Here is a 24288-nt window from a genome sequence, read left to right as displayed (position 1 = left end):
ACTTAATAAATTCTTCAGAAGTACTGCAACCAGCATATGAAGTAGCTTACACACGAAATGCTGCTCCTCATTTACCCACTAAAAGGCAGCAGCACTATAACCCTTTATTGCCAAATGTATCACATTTGATACACCTAAAAGGTCATGATTTTGAGACTTATTTAGAATTTTGACATTTATTTTTGGGGAAAAAAAAACAAAAAACGATGGATGCAAGTCAACACATGCATTTGCAGGTTCTATGAGAAAAAAAAAACATGATTTAGCATGGGTTATAGATATTAGAGCGCTTATTACACATTCATTTTGACTTTTCTTTTTACAAATTTGAAAAAATGGTTTCATTAGGACCGTCTTCTTCAAATTTTGGGATTCTCTGATAATTGCTTCATGTTGCAGGTATTGAAGGACTAAGCACCATTACCTCGTGTGACCCATTACTTCCATTTTCTAAAATGGCGACAATCAACAAAAAAAAAGAAAGTTGACTTTGAAGGCCGACACTTCAAGGATAGGTGGAAATTTGACTATTTCTTCACTAAAATACGTAACAACTGTGTCTGCCTCATTTGCAAAGAGACAGTCGCTGTTTTTAAAGAGTTCAATGTTAGTCGATATTACCAAACAAGACACGCTGACATGTACGGCAAGATTACAGGGAAGATTCGCAGCGAGAAATTGAAGCAACTTGAAGCTAGTTTAATATCACAGCAGCAGTATTTCGCAAGAGCCCGAGAGTCGAAAGAGAACTCCACAAAGGCTAGTTGTAAGATTGTTGAAATTATTCAATTAAAAAAAATAATAAAGCAAATGTGACACATTGAATGGTTTGCTAAAATTTGCTTAAATATATTGTTCTACGTAAAGGACGTCAGCCAAGGTCGGCCCCCCACAATTTTTACCGCACCAAATCTGGCCCCCTTTGCAAAAAGTTTGGACACCCCTGCTGTAGGGCTTTTACTGACATTTGAAGATCCAACGCCAAATATCAAACCAAATACCCAATATTCAGTTAAAACGTGACTGTTTGTGCTGAGTAATGGTTCGCTTGACAGTGACACAATAAAAATGGTTATGTTGTTGCTTCATAAATTTATATTAATTTATTGTTTTGTATTTGATATAAAAAAAATGCACTTCATTCTTACATGGTGCAACCAGGAATTACAACAAAGGCTAGACCGTCCCATTTGGTTACCAAAGAAGAGGATCCTGTCTACCGTGTCCAGCAGGGTCCTTCAACAGAGAAACCCTGAATTGGGACACAGCTGCTGTCCATTACTGAAGCTGAGCGACAAGTAGTTGGGAAAAAGCTCAGCATGTCCAGACTCATGCAGTGGAACAATCCACTCTACGCTTGTGCATTAAATCCAAGATTTTGAGCGTTCGACTGTGCTGTGGAATTGCCGGCATAAATGAAAAAGAAGTCGTGTCAGTTGCCTGTGACAGGTAGTTGATTCTTAAAAAAAGATGAAGGTATTCTATCACATATTTACTCACTGAAGTGTACACAGAGCAGTCGAATTTTTTTTTCATTATAGGGGAGTCTTGCAGTCTAAGAGCAATCATCACTGGTATATGCAAACATGTACATATACATACTATACTGTATACATTAAGTCACATATAGGCTCTAAATCAGAATAGCTGACTTGAAACTGCAGTGTATATCGAGCCAATGTAAAGCAGTTTGATTTACAGCACTGAGTTCCTGCTCCTATGGCCTATATGTCCCTGTCCTCTCTTGTTCCTTCTCCAGTATAGACAGCCAATAATGGTGGCACTTATGATGATTGTGGCAACAACAGCGATGACAATGAGGATGATGGAAGTATAGTTCGGAACGTGTCCCTCCTCCCCCTGTCCGTTTCTCGTCACTTCATACTCTGAGGACGATGTTGTCATCACAGCAGGTGAAGAAGTACTTTTCACTGGCGGGATGTTTGGTTTCCTCCTGTTCCCCGTTGAGATCAGCGGTGTCTGTTGTGTAGAACTCTGCTCCCCCAAGTCTTCTTCTCTCAGCAAAGCAATTATCTCCCCACTCAGATTTAGTGGAGTATCACACACCACAAGGCTTTGGTTGACCTTTAAAGGATGCTTTCTCATCCAGGTGCGAAGAGGCAGAATATCCTCATCACACCTCCAAGGGTTCTGCTGAAGAAGCACCTCCTCTGCCACAGAAAGCGCGTCAAGATCTTGCTGAGGCAGGTTTGCAAGAGTGTTATTTCTCAGGTCAATCTGTCCCAAGTGACTCAGGCCTTCGAGAAATCCAGCAGGCAGATAACTGATAGAATTGTGCTCCAGAGAAATATTTACCAGGCCGGGAAGACCTTGGAATGTCCCAGCTTGTAATGTTTCCAGCAGGTTGGTGTGAAGTGATATTTCACCTATCTGTTCCAACCCTTGAAAGGCTCCGGGAGATACATAGCTTATCCTGTTGCGACTAAGCACCAGGAGACGTAGCCGAGTGAGATTTTTAAAGGTGTAATCCTCTATACGTCCCAGTTTGTTGTCATACAGCCATAACTCTTCCAGGGGCATGGGACCAAAAACCCCTGGATGCAAATTTTCCAGCTGGTTTTCATACAAGGAAATCTGGGCTAGATTGGGAAGGTGCAACAAGAGTCCTTGTGGAAGAGTCCTCAGTTGGTTGTTTGAGAGGAACAGCTTTGTGAGTTTTGTAGTCTTTGAGAACAAGTCATGTTGGAGATGAGTAACCATATTGTCCTGTAGGGATAGTTCCTCTACATTTTGGAGATCATCGAAACATCCACTGGGGATTGCCCTGAGCAAATTTTTATTTAGTCGAAGATATTTTAGCTTTGATAGCCCTTTGAAAGTCTCACTAAACAACTGACTGATGGAATTTCTTGAGAGCATCAAGTACTCCAGCTTAGTAAGCGGTTGAAAAGCTTCCACGGGTAATGAGCTTAGTTGATTCTGAGAGAGATCAAGGTGAGATAGAACTTTGATTGTGGAGAACCATTTTGGATGAAGTAACCCAAGCTTGTTTCTGTTTAGGTTCAGAGTCTCAAGCAAATGAAGATTTTGGAATAAGGCCTCAGGTAGATCTTGCAATTCAGTTCCAGTAACTGCCAAGGCTTTTAAGTTCACAGGGGAATCAAACGTGCCAGGTTGAACCTCCCTCAAAGTCGTGTTGTCGATAGCAAACGTTATTACATTAGTTAGGGAAGTAAGGTCCTCTGCTTTCAAATAGGCAATGTTGAAGCTGGAGAAGTAGAGGGCAGTTGTGGATGAAGACAGAGGAGGAACACTTGAGAGGCCAATGCATAGCATTTCGTCTCCCTTACATTCACATCCAACCGGACATGCCCAAGCAGCAACGTTGAGGGAGCAGAGAAATAGGAGCCCTTGAATGATGCGGGGATTGTCCATGACGTCCCTAGTAAAAAGACATAATGTTGGATATCTTTATTTTTAACTTCAATGAACTCATCACCAGTGCATCAATACAATCAATACAGTGCATACTGTATTTTTACATTAAGACAATTTTGTATTCACCAAGTGAACTCATATTTAGTGGACCCTCGATAGCGCTCCATAATACTAAAACTGATACTAATCTCTTTGAACAGAGAAATTTCCGTGCTGTTTTCGCATCAGAATTGTCAGAAATATGCATATTTTAAGCATGTGAGTCTGTCTAATGTTTTGGCAAAGGGAGTGTGCAAAAAGTGTTTTTCCACAAATTTGACCACATAAATCAACATAATGTAATTGCTTTCATAATTACAATTTACCACATTTAGCTGTAGGCACATAAACATTTACTGTAGATATGCCTTTGTCAAATGTTTACTTAGTGATAGACTCTAGGCTTCCGTCTGTTAAATGTTAAATTAATGGCTCGAGATTTTTTGTCAGTTTTTTTCCCTCCGGAATGTGTTCATTCGCTGTGCTGTTTCTTTACCATGAGAACTTTTGGTTTTCACAGAGATGTCTTCCCATGAGCAAACACCTCAGGAAATGAAATGATAATTAACGCTGACTTGCGCATTTTTCAAGTAAGTTCCTTGTTTTACTTTTGCGTGAAAGTTTGGTAACACATGACATAACACAACCACAACATATCCTTTCAAAAGTTTATTTTTAAATTGTGCATTGTATAAATACAGTGGGGCAAATAAGTATTTAGTCAACCACTAATTGTGCAAGTTCTCCCACTTGAAAATATTAGAGAGGCCTGTAATGTCAACATGGGTAAACCTCAACCATGAAAGACAGAATGTGGAAAAAGAAACATCAGAAAATCACATTGTTTGGTTTTTAAAGAATTAATTTGCAAATCTTGGTGGAAAATAAGTATTTGGTCAATACCAAAAGTTCATCTCAATACTTTGTTATGTACCCTTTGTTGGCAATAACGGAGGCCAAACGTTTTCTGTAACTCTTCACAAGCTTTTCACACACTGTGGCTGGTATGTTGGCCCATTCCTCCTGCAGGTCTCCTCTAGAGCAGTGATGTTTTGGGGCTGTCGTTGGGCAACACGGACTTTCAACTCCCTCCACAGATTTTCTATGAGGTTGAGATCTGGAGACTGGCTAGGTCACTCCAGAACCTTGAAATGCTTCTCACGAAGCCACTCCTTTGTTGCCCTGGCTGTGTGTATGGGATGATTGTCATGCTGAAAGACCAAGCCACGTCTCATCTTCAATGCTCTTGCTGATGGAAGGAGATTTTCACTCAAAATCTCTTGATACATGGCCCCATTCATTCTTTCCTTTACACAGATCAGTTGTCCTGGTCCCCTTGCAGAAAAACAGCCCCAAAGCATGATGTTTCCACCCCCATGCTTCATAGTGGGTATGGTGTTCTTCGGATGCAAATCAGTATTCTTTCTCCTCCAAACACGAGCACCTGTGTTTCTACCAAAAAGTTCTATTTTGGTTTCATCTGACCATAACACATTCTCCCAGTCCTCTTCTGGATCATTCAAATGCTCTCCAGCGAACCGCCGATGGGCCTGGACGTGTACTGGCTTCATTAGGGGGACACGTCTGGCAGTGCAGGATTTGAGTCCCTGGCGGCGCATTGTGTTACTGATAGTAGCCTTTGTTACTGTGGTCCCAGCTCTCTGTAGGTCATTCACTAGGTCCACCCGTGTGGTTCTGGGATTTTTGCTCACCGTTCTTGTTATCATTTTGACGCCATGGGGTGAGATCTTGCATGGAGCCCCAGATCGAGGGAGATTATCAGTGGTCTTGTATGTCTTCCATTTTCTAATGATTGCTCCCACAGTTGATTTCTTTTCATGAGTGAGTCATCTTTAATACAGAAATGCTCAAATTACATAACTTTACACTTAGGAAGAGGACTTGCCAGACACCAAGCGTTTTACCTATTGCAGATTCAGTCTTCCCAGCCTGGTGCAGGTCTCCAATTTTGTCTCTGGTGTCTTTCAACAGCTCTTTGGTCTTGGCCATTGTGGAGTTTGGAGTGTGACTGACTGAGATTGTGGACAGGTGTCATTTATACCGCTAATAAGTTAAAACAGGTGCCATTAATACAGGTAACGAGTGGAGCCTCGTTAGACCTCGTTAGAAGAAGAAATCTTGCTTGTTTGTAGGTGACAAAATACTTATTTTCCACTCTAATTTGGAAATAAATTCTTTAAAATCAAGCAATGTGAGTTTCAGTTTTTTTTTCTCCGTATTCTGTCTCTCATGGTTGAGGTTTACCCATGTTGACAATTACAGGCTTCTCTAATCTTTTCATGTAGGGGAACTTGCACAATTGGTGGTTGACAAAATACTTATTTGCCCCACTGTACGGTCATGTGAAAAAATTAGGACACTCCATTAAATATTCAGTTCTTTATTATGAAATGTTCACATATCAATGATTGATCTTGTTTTCCTTTATCTCTGCAAAAGAAAGGGATTTAATTGCAGGTAAACAACAAAAATAAACATTGTTTTACTCATTAAACCAAATATATCAACAAAAATGCATATTCTAACTGAGGAAAAAGTTAGGACACCCTACCACCTAATAGCTAGTGTTACCCCGTTTGGCTGGAGTAACTTCAGTGAGAGGCTTTTTGTAGCCATCTACCAGTTTTCTACATCGGTCTAAAGAAAGTTTGCCCCACTTCCGAACGCAGAATACTTTCAGCTGTGAGATGTATGAGGGGTTTCTTGCATGACAGCCCATTTCAAGTCATCCCACAACATCTCAATGAGATTAAGATCTGAGCTCTGAATCTGCCATTCCAGGACTCTCCATTTCTTCCTTTTCAGACAGTCCTTGGTGGATTTACTGGTCTGTTTTGGGTCATTGTCATGTTGCAGGGTCCAGTTTCACTTCAGCTTCAATTTTTTTCTCGGAAAATCTCACATGATCTTCAAGCACCCTCTGATACACGATAGAACTCATGGTGGATTCTATGACGGTAAGCTGGCCAGGTCCTGCTGCAGCAAAAGCATCCCCAAACCATGACACTTCCACCTCCATGCTTCACAGTTGGTATGAGATTCTTTTCCTGGAATGCTGTAATGGGTTTACGCCAAAGATGTCCTTTGTTGTGGTGTTCTAAAAAATTCAATTTTAGATTCATCTGTCCAACGAACATTATTTCAGGAGTCCTGGTCTTTGTCTACATTCACTCTGACAAATCTCAGTCTGGCCTTCATGTTCTTCTTGGAGAGCAAAGGTTTCCTCCTCGCACACCTCACATGAAGGTTAAACTTGTGAAGTCTCTTTCTGATTTTCCATCAACAGTAGCAAGAGCCTGCTGTAAGTCTCGTGATGATATTTGAGGGTTTTTGGAGACTTCTTTTAACATCTTGTGGTCTGCTCTCAGGGTAAACTTGCTTGGACGGCCAGACCTGGTCATGTTGGCTGTTTTTTTTTAATGTCCTCCACTTGTAAACTATTTTCCGGACAGTGGAATGGCAGATTTTATATTCTTTTGAGATCTTTGGAAATCTCTTACCAGACTCATAAGCATCTACAATCTTCTTTCTGAAGGCCCCAGAAAGCTCCTTTGATCTCACTGTGGTGTTTTCTCTCACTTCAACAGTCGGGGGCACACCAAACTAAATGTGAGGTTTAAATAATGCAAACCTCCTTCAAAACACTGTGTAATGATGTTCTAGTAATGTGCACCTGATGTGATACCCCTGTGTGATATTTTAGCCATTTGAAGTGGGATTGAATGTGGGGGTGCCCTAATTTATTCCTCAACAGAAATTGCATTTATTTAGAATTACATTTTACAGAAAGTTATTTTTAAAAATCATGTTTTTTCAGTTTTATTTGTTTAGTACATTGCTTGAGTTTGTCAAGAATGTTAAAATTGATATTAAATATCCATATGACCAAATATGTTAGCAAAAACACAGACATAGACATAGGGTGTCCTAATTTTTTCACATGACTGCAAGCCCTGCTTTGGCACAGTACATATTACGCCTTTACATGGGTGTGACTGTCCATAATAGAGGAGTTTGACAAATGTGGCTGAAGCATTTCTACTTCAACATGAAGTGCTTTGATTTATTTATTTATTTTGTTGTTGTTGAAGAAAGAACACTTTATAACCCACATTTTAAAAATCATAATAATTGAGAGGCTACCTGTAAAAAAAAAACAAAACAAAAAAAACATTTCTAAGCGTGTTTTTAAAGTACCACTAGGGAACTTTTCAACCTTTATAAAATATTTTCATAACATTTGTCAACTGTCTTACGTCAACTGACAATGTCATGTTTAACATCAGAAGGTTTCACTTTGTAAAATACAGTGTAAGAATCATATAATCACAGTCTCATTAACGTGTGCCAAATCCTTGGGAAGTATGTTGTAACAAATCTACTTAACCACAAAAACTCAAAAACACACACATTTCTGCATTGCTTACCTTGAATGGTGGCAGATGATTGAAAACACACTGTGAGTTGGTGTTCTTATCTCTACTGCACACACTGCTTTCCTCCCCTTATGAAATCCTGCGTTGAAAATTTCCCACTCACACGATCACATTTTCCCGGTCTTCTTCATCACACGGATCCCGTTTTGCTTCAGTTTTTGTGCACGCCCATGAAATCTGTAGCTCGTGAACCTCGTCATCATCACCACAGTTTCCTAACAGTCCTCCCTGTTTCGGACACACATTTTTGTTTAATGAGGGTGATTGGGTAAAGGGGAAGCCCCACCCTCTCTTGTGTCAGAATTGGTTTGAATGCATGCATTGGGCTCTTGAGACCCTGGACGAGCCATGTGTTTGCAATTACTGTATGTTTGCAGCAACTGTGTGTTAGATTGTATGTATTCCAGGAAACAGCTGTTGTAGTTAAGATTGAAGTTAGGTGAAGAGGAAGAGGTTTTTATTGTTGTTTTATGAAAAGAAATTGTAATGTACATGCATTGTTTTCTAATGCGACATGTCTCCCCATCGATACTTGGCCCATATAATGATGCTCTGAATTTAAATGCAAGGAAGGGTTCATTGTATAATTTAAGTGGTTAAATGAGATTCTGTCACAAAAAAACAAAAACAAATAATTTATACTATAACATCCTGAAAATGTTGAAATACAAAGTTTCATACAGTACCTGTTTTCTCTGAGACCTCAATGTTTGGCAAGAACGTGAAATGTAATGCTTCGACCCCAGAGAAGATCGACAAGGGAGGCTGGGCAGCAGTTAGAACCTAAACAAACTCCCTTCTTTACCACAAAATCCAGATAGTGAGGGTGGAGCCAGAGTAATGTATAGACACCTCGTTGTAACGCACAACTAATATTGGAAAATATTGATGGAATAAAGAAAAGGGCTACGAATAATAGAATTGGTTTTATTTATTTCTTTTAATTATTTTTATCAAATTAACTTTATGCTTAATAATACTTTATATTTAAAAAGACTGTTAAGGACACATGAAAATATGATGAAATGATAAAATAATGATACAATACCAATACATATCCCGTTTAAAAAAAAGAAATATTTAATATGACAAAAACGGGTTTTATGAAGTAAACCATATTTTCAATACATTTATTTGATGTTAAAAATCAAACAGCATTTCAGAGTTCTTGAGTACCAGTACTTTTCTGGACAACCCACCCCCAAAAAACATGTTTAGATTACCTTGTGTTTTATTTCATGCTTTTTTTGTGTTCAAGTTTTCACTGAGGACATAATACTACTTTGTAGTTTGTAGTATCATTCCAATTTGTAAAAAAAAAAAAAAAAAAATAATAATAATAATAATACACTGTATTCCTATGTGCCCACACACACAGGAACACATTGCATAAATGAGAGAGAGAGGGGGGGGTAAATTTTGTGAGTTGGACAAAATAATGGAAACACCTAACATTTTAGCACTTTTCATCGCCATCGCCATTAAAATTCCTTTGGAAACAATTCACAAGTTGTATGAATCAATACCTCGGAGAATTGAGGCTGAGGCTGTAACAGGCAGTCATACACCATATGATATTAGCTTCCGTGACTTCACTTGCCTTTAACCAACGATTGGAAAGGGTTTGCTTTTCACTAGCAAACTCAAATGTTTTTTCCGGGGCTTTTCTGTGAATCCGAAAACGCTGTCTGTATGCTTCAGGAACAAGGCTATACAAACGCAGGACAGTCTCTTAACGTAGCATACGTTACAATACAATTCACAAGTTGTATGAATCAATACCTCGGAGAATTGAGGCTGAGGCTGTAACAGGCAGTCATACACCATATGATATTAGCTTTTATTGATTTTTAAGGTGTTTCCATTATTTTGTCCAACCCCTGTATTTGATAATGGCATGAGGCAAATAATATGGTTAAACCTATATCTTTCAAATGAATGGACTAAATCAATCCCCTTTCGCCCTTATGTTTGTACTGGGTAGTCAGAATGTTTGTTTTAAATAGCCCGGTTTTAAAAAGAGCATCTTTCCTGTCAACCTTATTCATCAAAGTGTGAATATTTAGAGCAAACAATCAGAAAGTAAACTAAGAAGACTGCACCTGCAGTGAAAACTTTTGAAAAACTTTCTCATCCTACTGAATAGTGTGGCATGAGCCAGAATTTGGGATTCTGAAGGCCTTGAGTAGATAATATTTACAAGGCAGAGAGGTGGGTAGAGTAGCCAAAAATTATACTCAAGTAAGAGTAGCGTTACTTCAAAATAATATTACTCAAGTAAGAGTAAAAGTAGTCATCCAAAAAATGTACTCAGGTACAAAATAAAAGCATCCAGTGTAAAGAATACTCAAGTAATGAGTAACATTTTGAGTAACTGCTTTTTTTTTTTCTTTCTTTTTTTTTTTAACAGTGGTATTTTTTTTTTCTCTCAGAACAAATGTATCTATATGAACTGTTGTTATAATGATAATGTAAAAATAACTCATTACATAACCACATTAAGCCAAAGCGGAAAAAATCATTAGAGAGAGAGAAAAAAAAACAGTAATGAAGCATTATTCATCCAAAGCGCATGAGTGCCCTGCCCTCTAGTGGAGAAAATAGTTCCTGGTTAGTGAATATTTTTTTTTTTTTTTTTTTTTAACCAGTCCTGTTTAGCTGTTTGACACGGAGCATGGAAGTCTAAGTGCCCGGACAGTCTGAACAGTTTTAATGTTTCACATTGAGAGTCTGACATACTCCCTTTGTGATCATTCAACATACCTCATTTATTATGACAAAACAGCGAACAGGAAGGGGTTATGGGGAACAGAAGAAAAGAAACACAAGAGAAGAAAGAGAAGAAACACATAACAACAACAAGAAATACATTGAACGCCTAACTACACTAACTACTAATATGTTGGTGCTATCGTCAGCTAAATGTATTTCCGGTTGACACCATGTGGAGGGCCTGCTGACCAGGGAAAGAGGGGGAAGAAGGTGGGGGAGTCTATAAGCTAAATGATAGAAAGGGGTACACAAAGTGTACACAAATCATCTCTGTGATCTAGAACCCAGTAATCGTGTGAATCCCTTGTGAGTGTAAGCCCGTTGGCGACCGACCGTACGCCGCCCCATCGCCAATCCCGGCACCGGGACCCCCCGCCCAAGCGCGCCCAATAACATCCAGTCGTACGCGAGCCCCGCCGGGCACGCAGCAGACACACAGAAGAGCGGGGACGCCACGCAGGTGCCAACACAGGCCCACGGCCCCCACCCAGCCAGCCCGGGGAGTGATGGCGGGCCCGGGGGGTGCAGCCCATCCCTCCTCCCGCAGCCCAGCAAAGGAGCCCCCGCCCCGGAATCCAGGGTAGTCCCCCGGGCCACCCGTGTGCCCATCTACCTGCCCATCTACCAGCCCTCGGGAATGGCAAGAGGGGACGCACCACCAACCCCACGCCCATCCCCAACCCCGTCCGCCCACCCGGGCCACGAGCTGCCGGCACAGGCCCCCAGCCGACACGGCACGCCATGGGGCCCCCAGCAGCCCACCAAGCCAAGGGCAGGGCAGGGTCCCCCCCGTAGCAGGCAACATCCAGCCGATACACCGCTTCCCAGCCAGCAATCCGCGGCGGAGCACAGGGCGCATATCCAGTTAGAGAAGAGAGGGGAAGGTGGAGGCAGGAGAACGCCGAGGAGCCGCCGTGGGGCGATGCGAGAACGGAGCCCCGACCTCCCCACACTCCCGCGGCCGGCAGCCCAGGCAGAGAGGAGGCCACGCCTCGGGAGCCATGCCATAGAAAAAAAAGTGTGGGACCCACCTACCACCCTATTACTGTGGCTGCCAGGTTCCCGGCTGGCACCCATAACCTAGCACCGTAATGGGATTGTGAGGGGAGGGTAGTCCAATGTATGCATTAAAATAGGAGATCTTGGCTTGGGGCAGTGGGACCGCAGCATGGAAATTCAGCCCGGCTGTCCGTCCCACCGTCCTTTGCCAGAGCTCTCCTGTGTAGTATGATGTGTGTGGTGCGTTAATAAAAGGTGCAGGGACGGTAGAGCCTGCCGTGAGGAGGTAACCATGAGCCCCCCCCCCCCCCCCCCGGTCCCAACCATCCCACAACCTTGGTGTGTGAAGCGTTAAAAAGAGGGAGGAGCCAGGCCAGGACTGTATGGCCCCGTCCCAACTCTCCCCGGGGAAATGAATGAGTAGTGAATACTGTAGTTCCTTTATAGTTACTATTATGAAATTAAAAGGCCCGATCATATCTCAGGTTTTCCGTGGTCAATCGGTACCAAATAAAAACTGAGAGTTTTAAATCCGCGATTTACACTGGATGTGTACTTCCTTCAGCAGGGGGACACGTCTGGCAGTGCGGGATTTGAGTCCCTGAAGGCGCATTGTGTAACTGATAGTAGACTTTGTTACTGTGGTCCCAGCTCTCTGTAGGTCATTCACTAGGTCCATCCGTGTGGTTCTGGGATTTTTGCTCACCGTTCTTGTTATCATTTTGATGCCACGGGGTGAGATTTTGCATGGAGCCCCAGATCGAGGAAGATTATCAGTGGTCTTGTATGTCTTCCATTTTCTAATAATTGCTCCCACAGTTGATTTCTTTACACCCAGCGAAGAGTGAAGAGTTACAGAAAACATTTGGCCTCCGTTATTGCAAACAAATGGTACATAACAAAGTATTGAAATAAATTTTTGGTATTGAGCAAATACTTATTTTTCACCATGATTTGCAAATAAATTCTTTAAAAATCAAACAATGTGATTTTCTGGGGGGTTTTCAACATTCTGTCTCTCATGTTTTAGGTTCACCCAAGTTGACAATTACAGGCCTCTCTATTATTTTCAAGTGGGAAAACTTGCACAATTAGTGGTTGACTAAATACTTATTCGCCCCACTGTAAATCTTGAAGTGCCTGACCAACTGTACTCCTGATGATAAAGTGGATTTATTTCTGTCCATTTCAGTGTCAATGCCCAGGTTACTGGATATTCTGATTAACATCTTGTACTGGATGAGCTTAACGCATTTTTACAAAAATCAAATATGCCTTTTTTTTTCTTCATGAAATCATTGTTCTATTATCCAGCATAATTTCCACCCCATGAGTCAATGCTTTTTTTGTGACCTTTCCGCTTGTTTTCGATGGCAACATTTCCCCTCTGTGTGGGTGATTGTGTGTGTGTTGTGGGAGCTGGTTTATGCCTCCTGTTGTGTAAAGGCAGCCTACTGGAAAGTCCTAATCACCTGTCGTCATGGCAATGAACTTGGGAGCAGCTCACTAATTCATCCTCCTATTGTTTGTGTTTGGTGTTAAAGTTGTGGAATTTGTGGCATCTGCAGTCATTATGTAAAAGAAAAATCTCTTTGAAAGCACAAACACCATACCCAAATGTTAAACTGTACATGATATTGGGGAAATGGTTTGAACACGGATGAATGAATCAACACGGCTTCATTTTGTAGCATCACCTAATATTCTGTGGGAATGCTCACTCATTTTGTCTCATCAGAAATTGTAAACAAGGGATGGCTCTTCCTGCTTGCCTTAAGTTTCTGAATCATATCCGCTCTCTGTCCTACTCGGTCAAAGAGGAAGTTTGATAGTCAAACTAAAAGTACCCTGGAGAATTTTTGCGAAGAGTATTCATTACATTGCAATAATGACTTTATACAGTGTTAAGGTAGTTAACGAAAAATAACCACTAATACAGCTAACTGACTCGATGTGCATTCATCTGGGCAATATAAAAGTAACTGTACAGAGAAAAATATTGCTATTGGAAAGAACAAAGCATTGACTGAAATCAGTTTTATGTAGTTGTAATTAGTGGTGTGACAATATATCGAAATGGTGACATTTTGTTTTCCAAAGGGTTATCGATGTGCTCGCAAATGCTACTCAGTGGCAGCCAACGAACACTTTAAATTTTTTCGTTAATAACAAATATTAATTCTATTAATTTATCTACACTTACCCCCTAGTTTGGTTGTTTCTTTACAACCGAAAAGATAAAGCTGTTAAATCCACAGCCTACCCGTAGGCATGCACAGGCTTACTACAAAAAGACCAAGGCCAAACATGGCTAATTTATTTAAACATCCGTATTTTAGAAAAATAGGCCTAAATGACTGTGATATATAAATAAAATATTAATTATTTTTAGGTCATTCATTGTCAGACAGAAGCAGCACGGCAAAACGCCACGCTAAAAAATAAGCAAAAATATCAAAATGGCTTACCTCTTCGTGGCAGGATTTTCAATCTGCAGGATCATGGCCCCCAACAAAATGTTTACTACATAAGAAGGTGAATGGCTTCACCTTGCTGCCATTAAACTGGTGTTTTGGACATCCGTACAAGTTAATCCATTGTTTACATTTTTTCCCTCTGAGTTTTTGGCTTCAGGAAACATATGAAAAAAACATCCTTCATATGTGGACGGTCGTAATTTCTAGAGTCGTTTCTACAAGTTCCATAGCAGCAGTGTTTATTCGGCATGTTCTTTTTTGAAAGATTACCAGCAGAAAACAAGTAGTACTAGCATTGGTTGTGTGTGAGGATGCTTCTATGTTGACCCCCTTCCGGTTTACGATAGTGATGTCACACAGCCTTGCGGTCTAAAAATAGCATTCGTGCAGTACGCTATTGACCCAGAAATGCCCCAAAATCAACAGAAAGTGACAAAAAAATCAATATATTGCATATTGTACAATAATTTCCTGACCCATGTATCAATAATTGTTGTATCGCCATACCATGAGATAATCGTTATCGTGAGCCTTGTATCGCAGATTGTATCGTGATGTACCCAGAGGTTCCAACCCCTAGTAGTAATAGGGAGAAGAGAAAAATAAGAGACTTCAAATAGAATTTTTTTTTTAAAAAAAACAACAGTTCATAAAAATCTATTTTATAATAGATCAATGATTTTAAAAACAGTGCAGTTAATTTGCATACAAATGTGAAGATTTACATTCATGGGAAAATGTACACATGTAGTACTAGGTATACTCTTTAAGCTGCAGTATTATAAAAGAACAATGTGTGAATAATGCATATTGAATTAAAGAATCATTTTTAAAACGACTCCATTTAGGACACAAAACAGTAGATATTACCCTTCGATGTGTACAAACTGTGCCTTTATCTCCTTCACTCTTTTGGTGAGAAGATGCATACTATACATGGTAAGGAGGATGACGATAATGCCTGTGGCTACAAGCATGATGTGAGAAAACGTGAGGAAGCCTGCCAAAGCTGGGTTAGAGGGCAAAAACCACACATACACCCAACCATTGTGATAGTTGTGGTGGACGTATTCAGGCCCCTGTTCGACTATCAGGACATCGTGAAAAGTAGGTGAAATGTCGTAGGTGAAGGAAGTCTCATCCGGTCTGACACTTATTTGTGGTTTGTATGAGGAAAGTTCATGCTTAGTGGAAGTTTCATCTGGTTTTAAACTGGTCTGAGGTTCCTGTGAGTAGGTTGCTTCAGTAGATGCAGTTGTCGTAGAAGACTCCTGAGTTGGTTCCTGTGTCGGGGTCCAACTTGGAGTCACTGTTGTAATGCTGCAAGTGTTCAACTCCTCATCTCGTAGAGAGTCAAGAGTGCGGAGCATTTGGTACCTTGGACTGTGACACATGACATTTTGACTGTCAAGAACTACCTGCATGTTTTGTCTTACCCATCTTACAAAACCTCTGATGCTGCAGGTACAGTCCCACGGGTTGTCACTCAAACCAATCTCTTGTAGTGCATTGGACTTGAAGATATCTTCTGGAAGGATCTTTAACTGGTTTCCTCTCAAATCCAGTATTGTAAGTTGTCCAAGGTCCTGAAATATGTTGTTTGGTAGGTTGTTGAGGGTGTTGTTATTAAGCAATAATGTTTCCAGTTTATTTAATCGGGAGAAGTGTTGCGGAAGCAGCCGCTGGAGGTTGTTGGATTTCAGTGAGAGCTCGTGCAGTTCAGGGAGACAACAAAACAGATCTGGGGGTAACTCACTTAGCTTGTCATTAAAATGGAATTTTAGGACCTCCAGCCCAGTCATGTTGGCAAAGAGATTTCCAGGCACTGTGGTAAGGTTAGTTTCATACAGGAGAAATTCAGGCATTTCAGGCATATGTCCCATCAGCTCAACCGGTAGCGATAAGAGTGGATTTTTGTAAAGGGTTAGTTTAATCATTTTCGGCATGTTATAGAAGCTTCTCTCGGGCAAAAATGTAAGTTGGTTTGAAGACAAGGTCAGATTCTCCAAATTTACTAGTTTCCAAAACACCTCTGGAGGAATAGCGGTTAACTTGTTGGAGTAGATATGTAGATACTTTAAGTTGACTAGTCTAGTAAACAGCTCAGGTTCTAAACTCTCCAATTGGTTTTTATAAATGCTGAGCCTTTCAAGTTTGCTCAAAGAGTGAAAGATAGTGGGTGGAAGTGTTCTGAAGCGGTTTTTGCCTATGTTCAGGGCTTCGAGGTTTATCAGCTTACTGAAAGTTCCTGGAGGAATAATAGAAAATTTATTGTAACTCAAGTCTAGGTCCTTCAATTTAGCAAGTCCTTCAAACATGTCGGCAGTAATGGTCTCCAGGTGGTTCCTATTTAAATGGAGATGCTCCAGAACGATAAGCGGTCTAAAAACTCCTTCAGGAAGTGAGGCAAGGTTGTTGTATGATAGCTCAACGGATGTCAGCTGGGGTGCGGCGTAGAAAGCCCGGGGATGGATTGTGTGGAGCTGGCTAAAAGTTAAACTAAAATGAAACATCAGCTCCTTTTTCTCAAGACTCTGCTCACCAATGACGTTCATGTTTGTCATGCTCAATCGGAGTGTATGCATCTGATTAGGCAGTTGCTTTGGTGTATCGATGATGGTATCACCCCTGCACTCAACGATGTTGGTAGGAGAACACACGCAGGTAGTGGGACAGGCTGTGTTGCAGTTGAAAAGGGTCAGAGTGGAGAAGACTAGTATCACTACCAATTCTGCAAAAAAAATCATGTTAAACTATTTATTAATAGAAAATAATTATTCATTTCAGTAAATTGTTCTTTCCTTCTACAGTACGTGTAAGTTTTCTAGATTTTTGAATATTAGCTAAAACCTCTTATTCATATAGATATGCAATTATATTTATAATATATTGGAGTCAGCAAAATATCTCCCAAGAAATTAAAAACAACATAATATTATAATTATTAATATTGTACTGACCTGTTAAAAAGGAATCCATCATTTCCAGTGTTTTGGCAATATTGCCAAGCCCAAACTGATCGTGGAGCTGGACAACTACTGTAATGCTTGTCCACAACTCTTCAAAAGTAAAAGTCTTCTCCACAATGCAATGTGTTGACACTGATAAACAGTAAAGAGTGGCACACAGGAATGCTGGATCATTTCCTCATACTCATACATGTTTTGTGATGCAATGTAACGTAACTCTGTGTGGGGTAGCTATAGTATCTGACTGATATTATGAAATAGTAACGCATCTATTCATTCGACTGCTACAGCAAGTAATAATGCCTAGTAGCACTGTGGTGTGTTTTATTAACTATTATATAACAATAACTGGGATCACAACCGAGGAACCATTGGACCAACAAAGAACTGACTAATGTGTATACACAATGAAAAACACCAATTTAAAACTTAAAATGATGCATGTGCATTTTTTGAGTGTTCCAGGTGGTGATGAGATTACAGAGGTGCTCACTCACGGTTACTCCATGTTTCCAAAATATGTTTTGAGTCTATTAACCAAGCAATTCATTTGTAATCCACAAATTACTAAACATTCTGTATGTATATAGGTGCGTGTTTGCTTAAAGATTTATATAGATGAAATGTATCCCCCTTCACCAGTTTAGGATTGCTGTGGAACATTACAATACTTTTTTCTGTACCTTTTCAATGACAACATTTAACATTTTAGAAATACTGTATGTCATAAAAATTTAATCTGTGCTTTATTTGATAGACTACTCCTTTGACTGTCCTTTGAATTTTTCAATGATTTGCCGGAGGTTCTGCTGCCTCAAGTCTGGAGTCTATTTCAACTTTAAATACCAAATACCATTACTTTTCGCAAAAACCTATCTATCTTAATTTCCTCTAACCCCTTTACTGAAATTTACAAGCATGAAAAAGTTAAGATGTTGCCTATCTCCTTATCAGTCTCTCATTCAAGTACCGTATTTTTCGGAGTATACGTCGCACCTGAGTATAAGTTGCACCAGCCATAAAATACCCAACGAAGAGGCAAAAAACATATATAAGTCGCACCGGAGTATAAGTCACATTTTTGAGGGAAATGTACTTGATAAAATCCAACACATAGAACAGATATGTCATCTTGAAAGGCAAATGAAAATAAAAATACAATAGAAAACAACATGCTGAATCATTGTACAGTATGATAATGTTAAATGATGCATGAACAACGAAATGCGAACGTGGCTGGTATGTTAACTTTACATAGCTATTAAGAATTATTCAGATAAGTATAGCATAAAGAATATGCTAACAAGTTTATAAACCATCAGTGTCACTCCAAAACACCAAAATAACATGTGAAATGATATCATAATGTGTTAATAATTTCACACATTAGTCGCTCCTGAGTATAAGTCGCACCACCAGCCAAACTATGAAAAAAAACTGCGACTTATAGTCCAAAAAAATGGTATACACTGTCTTGTAAAGGTTTAGGCAAACTGGCTATGCCCAAACTTCTTCAAACCACTGAAAGGATTAAAACGAAACTCTTAATTTTGTTATACTATACTGTCATTAATATTTAATAAATGTTTGGGTCACATTCAGTCTGCTTTTGCTGAGCGTTTCACTATTCACAGTGGTGTGTGTGATGCAGTTGTTGTTATTATTATTATTTTTCTTTACAGCGACTCTGCCATTATTCTGACTAAGCCGAATGACTCAGCTGTATCACGCTCTTCTAAAATCTCACTGCACATGAATTCACCTGTCATAACGGAGGCTACACTACATGTCAGGTTCTCTTTAAGCAAACACAGAGCTCCAGTGTTTACAAGAGCTTGACCCTTTTTTCCTATTGGAGGTAGAAATAAGTCGAAAGATGCGATTAAATATCAAACATCATATGTTTCTCACTAAATATCTATCCAATCATACAAAACACAATTTCATTGTCACATAATTTATTTTTAAAAGTAGCATTCTATTTCTATTACTAGAGACAGATGTAATGCTTGCTGATAACAAAAATGTTATATTCCATTCTGCCACAAGAGAGCATCATGAAGACAGACAAAAGCGGGAGGCAAATGATAACCCTGTTGAGTTTGTCTTGGTCAAGTATTTTCTGAGAGTAACAGATGATGTACACAATATAGTCCTTGATGAAAACAACTCGAAGTGACAAAGTTTTGATGATGCTGGTTATTTGATGGTCTGTACTGCTGAAATTAACAGTGTTCAAATAAGTAGTGTTGTGGCTTCTTAAGGCTATGTTGGGATTTGCAGCAAGAATTCACAGTGGTCCTCATCCCCCAGGAGTCCCGTCTTACACACAGTACTTCCAGAAACAAGCTGCAGACAAAAGAGGACCAATGATCTCAAGCAGGACAATAACGGGACCTGAAATTATACTAAAAGGCATGCATTAAGTAAAGGTAAGATAATAAGAGCAACTTACGTTCTCCCCTCTTCCTTGGTTTGTCCGCCAAATTGACTGCTATTTCCTTCTCCAGTTCCAGATCATCCCTCAATGCCTCCAACTTAAAGAGATGCAACAGAATTGAGATTGAAATACTGCAGGACATTTATTTTGGCATGTGTCTCGTCTATTTAGAATTATTAAATTGATGCATTTTTTTCCAATACATTTATAAAAGCCTTACCTCTTCTAAATCTGCCAATTTATCGACCAATTCAAGACCTGTCAACAGAAAAACAAAGTCAAGAAATCAACACTGACAATGCAATGCTTTCAATTTGCATTTTTTCAAATGTTTCACCTGGAGGGTCATTCTTTTCAATTGGAACTAAGCTTTTGTGCAGAAGCATTGATAGAAGTTTGCTCTGGATCTCCACATCGTCTTTTGGATTCAAAACACGGTTACCTACATAGACCAACCCCAGCACCCCAAAAAAGAAAGAAACATAAAATTTGAACCAACCATGAAACTTGTTGCATTTGAAATGTGTGTTTCAAGCCTTGGATATTGAAAATTAATCCGCATACCTGCATTAAATAAGTTTCTTCCTTGCACATCTATCACACCCTGCAGTAGTAACACACCCAGGAGTCCCAAGATGAAGTTGACAACTCGAACCCTATGCATGACACTCAATGTATGTTTCCAGATGCAGTATACTGTGCAAACTCCTCAAACCAGCGAATCTCCTCCTCAAGTCCATCCCTTCAATATATGTATCCTTTTCGAGGATAGAGGCGGAGTCAGTCAGCCACGTGCGTATTAAATCAATAACATGTCACTGTTTATGTCGTCAATAGTCGCCCATTTTACTGGGGCTATATCACAGCTGACGGAAATATGACGTTATAGGCAAGGCCAGTAACTCTATATCACTGTGACATCAGCGAATCAAGCACAGAGAGGGAGCAATCAATCTTCTTGATGGTTATAAGAGAACTGAATCACAATTTTTGGCACTTGCTAGTCTTTTTCTTTTATATTAATTAATTCCTTAAATAGCATCATAGGATTGTGTCGGTGCAAGGAAGCAGGGCTAAGTAAATTGATTCTTGCCCAAAGTGCATTATAGCGAGAGATGAGCTCCACTCCAGTCTTGGCTGTGGGACTCATTTGGAGGTGAGAGAACATTTATCAGCAGCAGAGCCAACTAACCAGCACCTCACTATATCACTACACTTTGTACGTCAATGAAGCGTTGCCAGAAAAGCAGGTATCGTTCGGGCGTGGTGTTAAGGAAATGAGCTGGCAGAAGCTAGATGAATTTGGCTGGTCAAAGTATCATAAAAGTTCCTGTTTGCATCCCGGCTTAAGTCAAGGGCCTGCTGGCGTCTTGCATCTCCTGTCCAAGCGTGTTTTTTTGCAAATCCATCACTTAAGTTATTCCGCTACTAAATTTAAATGAGGAACTGGGACTCAAATAAAGTATGAAGCATAAATTGAACTAAAGGTCAGCGTTGGAATTGAATTGCCAAAGTTTGAGTCGTAAAAAAACTTTCAAATGTGTTTAACCAGTGATATGGTTGTCCTACCAATTCATTTTCTGCCAGTAATCTAGTTCAGAATCTGAGGGGAGCCTTAGCGGTGTATATTTAGTTTTGATTAATTCAAAACATTGATTATATCTTCTTTTAAGGCAGTGGTTCTGAACTGTTCTCACCCTGGCACACATTTCCAAATCCTTGTTAAGTCACAACGTGCTTTTAGAGACATTAGGAATTAGGGGTGTTACAAAATATCGAAATGGTGATATATCGTGATACTTTGTATCCCAAAAGGTTATCGATATGACCTGCCATGAATCGAGATATCGTTTTTAAAAGGTGTCAGTGTCTAAATGATAAATAAATAATAAAAATTAACCAACAAGTTGCTACCAAAATCTTCCACCATAATAGTGTCTCAGTTAACTCAAAGGCTGCATTGACGGTGCTCGACGTCCAATCCATTTAGACTGGGAACGTTCGTTCATTTGAAACCAGGGCATTCACAGTCATTCTGTCCGATTATCAAGGCATTTACAGGTCACTTACTGTTCATTTTAGGGCATTTACATTTTCTGTTGAGTTTGAGTCACTGCCTATTCATTTGGATGATTCCCAGGTTATTTCCGGCTCTGTAACTCAAAATAAACAGGAAAAGACCCATAAAATACCCCAAAATCAAAAGGAAGTAACTGAAAATCAACAGGTAAATGACCTTAAATGGCCCAAAATTACCTCATAGGTTGCCACTACCGGCCATAGATGTTCAATCCGTTTGAAATGGGACTTCAAGTGGATTGGACGTCTACTAGTGATAAACTCATTCCAATTCAAAGCAAAAGCTTGTTTTTCTGTTTATTAGTTGTTTTTAGAATATCCTAGAATGATTTCCTGACCAATGCATCGATAGTCGTTGTATCGCCATATCGTCAGATCATCGGTATCATAAGCTTTGTATTGCAAATCGTATCGTATCGTGAGGAACCAAGAGGTTACCACTCCTATTAGGAATTAAGATTAATTTAGTTTTTAAAATCCACCTCTAAAAACACATTAATTGCACTTTTGATTTTTAACGCTGTTTCAAATGAGTACTTTACATTGCTAAAAGCATAATGCATACAGTATATCCATGAACCAGAGGCCGAGGTATACTGATTTTTCCAAAGTAAACTCATGGCTAATACTCAAAGAAAGCAAGACTTTCTGTTGTTTAACTCATTTTGAGTTAAACCTATAGTCTATGCGGCTCCGACAAAATATTAATACAATAATGTTTACCACCTCTCCATGACCCACCCAAATCGGGTCCACAATTTAAAGCAGTAATGTGAAGTAAGGTTGGCCAACCATGTTTTTTTAATAATATCAATGGCTAAACAGTTATAAGCATACTGTACGAGAGCCGCTGACAGGTGACAACAACAAGCGCGTTGCCTCTAATGTCTGGCAGCGAATAAGCAAGCGCGCAGGTCACGCAGTGATTCATGGGAAATGTAGTCTCGGGACAACACTAAAGTGGTGCTTTGTAATCTGTTCGACTGTGTGAAAAAACTACATTTCCTCACGCCATTAGATGCCACTTCCTCCCGAGAGCCCCGAGCTGTGTTGTACTGTTAGCTCCATGTGTTAATAAAGAAACAAAGTTGTCAGCACGTCGTGTGTTCGATACATTTGTAAACAAAAAGCTCATAACAAGACACTATGCACAATCCGTTTAAGAGACGCTGGAGTAGTAGGAGGCGAGGAGGAGATCAGCGAGAAGCAAAACTTTGTGGTCGAATGTGACGGCAGTCCGCTATTATTTTGTTTACTTACTGTTGCCACGATAAAGTGGGGAAAGCCATCAACGACTCATCTCCTTCTTTCCCCCCAACGTTTTTATATTATTATTTTATATGCACGAGAGCTGCCGGATCTGCCAAAATGAACATGAAGTCTGATTATTATTTTTTTTAACAATGTCTTCAGATAGATAAAAACATAAAATTATGTGGAAATGCCTGCATCTTCAAATCATGAAAATAATAACAGCCTATATCTTACCAATCTTGTAATCTCGATGGGTCTTGTCTCCATTCCATATCACGTAGTCTATCCTGATTAGCGTCTGGGTAATACATGTTAGGTCCAACATAAAATCCCAACCTCCTCTTCTTCCTCCAACTCTTCAAAAATTTGGATCTCCTCCCTTGCGCTCAATCTATCGCTTATATCGCTGTTTGAATCATTGTTTGAATGGCTTTGTATGGCGGCCGTATGTATGGAGCTGCCATCTCTGTTCCCGGTGTGACGTATCACTTCCGGGTTCGTCCCCTTTCAGGCTCGAACTTCGGAAATGCGATTATTTTGTCTAATATACAACATATAAATTATTTTTTAATGCTTTATTTGTTGGACAAAGTTTAATTACTTTAATTGTGACCCTATTTGGCATGTTATGAAATTACTTCACATTACTGCATTAATTTTAATTTTGAGTGCTCATCCACCAGTTGGAAATCACTGTTTTAGTGTGTCTGCTGGAGTGTTGTCTGTAGTGGTCTGATGAGATGACGACACAAAGGGTTCTCGTTTTAATTTCTCTTTAAACATAGAGTATTTATTCCCAAGAACAAAACAATGGCTGCTTTTGGATTGATAAAGTATACCAACATTTCATAAACAGTAAAGCTCTCCATGACTATGACAGGGACAGTACATGAGAGGATTAATTTTCCCTTAATCCATGTTTACTCGTCTGTAGGGCATGGAATGTTGTATTCTCGTGTATTTCTGAAATGCAGAGATAAATAGCATACGGAAATATTATGTATTTTACCCATGACAAAAAATAAAAACCCTCACCCAGGTGTCTTAAAATCTTGTTGGAGGTACGCTTTCCTACAATACCCAGAGGATCAAGATTTATGGACAACATTTGTGGTATACTTGTTGCTGTCGTAAATTGGTATGTTTTGATTGCAGGTCTGTCTCATGCAGTATGTCACCCCATATTCTGCCTCAAATACCGTTAGGCAAATGGCACCTCTGGCTTCTAGACTGACAACCAGTTGGCTGAATTATTCCAGACCGAGCTTCTGCTTGTTGACGCCAATACGGGATTACATGTAATGGAAGATTTGGAGCCAAGGGAAAAGATATACAGATGTACCTCGACATATGAATTTAATTTGTTCCAGGACCTGGTTTGTATGTCGAAATGGTCGTATGTC

The 24288-nt window shown here is 39.8% G+C and overlaps 3 protein-coding genes across 3 annotated transcripts; all 3 read right to left on the bottom strand.

The window, feature by feature from the left end:
* Positions 1 to 260: 260 nt before the first annotated feature.
* lrrc15 (leucine rich repeat containing 15) lies at positions 261 to 8128 on the bottom strand. Its single transcript, XM_057841251.1, has 2 exons — positions 7887 to 8128; positions 261 to 3403 (listed from the first exon to the last, which is right to left on the bottom strand). Exon 2 carries the CDS (start codon positions 3394 to 3396, stop codon positions 1696 to 1698), a length of 1701 nt encoding a protein of 566 aa, XP_057697234.1. The 5' UTR covers positions 3397 to 3403; positions 7887 to 8128; the 3' UTR covers positions 261 to 1695.
* Positions 8129 to 14829: 6701 nt separating this feature from the next.
* Positions 14830 to 17238, bottom strand: LOC130918951 (platelet glycoprotein V). The gene is made up of 2 exons (XM_057841249.1): positions 17104 to 17238; positions 14830 to 16874 (listed from the first exon to the last, which is right to left on the bottom strand). Exons 1-2 carry the CDS (start codon positions 17123 to 17125, stop codon positions 15010 to 15012), a joined length of 1887 nt encoding a protein of 628 aa, XP_057697232.1. The 5' UTR covers positions 17126 to 17238; the 3' UTR covers positions 14830 to 15009.
* Positions 17239 to 19197: 1959 nt separating this feature from the next.
* uts2d (urotensin 2 domain containing) lies at positions 19198 to 23231 on the bottom strand. Its single transcript, XM_057841252.1, has 7 exons — positions 23120 to 23231; positions 22892 to 22991; positions 20117 to 20208; positions 19890 to 19994; positions 19773 to 19810; positions 19568 to 19649; positions 19198 to 19461 (listed from the first exon to the last, which is right to left on the bottom strand). Exons 2-7 carry the CDS (start codon positions 22918 to 22920, stop codon positions 19436 to 19438), a joined length of 372 nt encoding a protein of 123 aa, XP_057697235.1. The 5' UTR covers positions 22921 to 22991; positions 23120 to 23231; the 3' UTR covers positions 19198 to 19435.
* Positions 23232 to 24288: the final 1057 nt, after the last annotated feature.

This window comes from Corythoichthys intestinalis, chromosome 7 (assembly GCF_030265065.1).
Source record: "Corythoichthys intestinalis isolate RoL2023-P3 chromosome 7, ASM3026506v1, whole genome shotgun sequence".
Taxonomy (NCBI): Eukaryota; Metazoa; Chordata; class Actinopteri; order Syngnathiformes; family Syngnathidae; genus Corythoichthys; species Corythoichthys intestinalis.
Note: the sequence above shows the minus strand (reverse complement) of the source record. Positions and strands in the feature narration are given on the sequence as shown.

Bases quoted from the DNA above. Each gene is read 5' to 3' on its own strand.
- lrrc15 (XM_057841251.1), bottom strand. From the start codon at position 3,396: ATGGACAATCCCCGCATCATTCAAGGGCTCCTATTTCTCTGCTCCCTC.
- LOC130918951 (XM_057841249.1), bottom strand. From the start codon at position 17,125: ATGATGGATTCCTTTTTAACAG. The intron at 16,875-17,103 runs GTCAGTACAATA...TTTTTTTTGCAG, and splicing joins GATGGATTCCTTTTTAACAG to AATTGGTAGTGATACTAGTC.
- uts2d (XM_057841252.1), bottom strand. From the start codon at position 22,920: ATGGCTTTCCCCACTTTATCGTGGCAACA. The intron at 20,209-22,891 runs GTAAGTAAACAA...TGTCATGCATAG, and splicing joins CCCACTTTATCGTGGCAACA to GGTTCGAGTTGTCAACTTCA. The intron at 19,811-19,889 runs GTGAAACATTTG...TTCTGTTGACAG, and splicing joins TGAAAAGAATGACCCTCCAG to GTCTTGAATTGGTCGATAAA.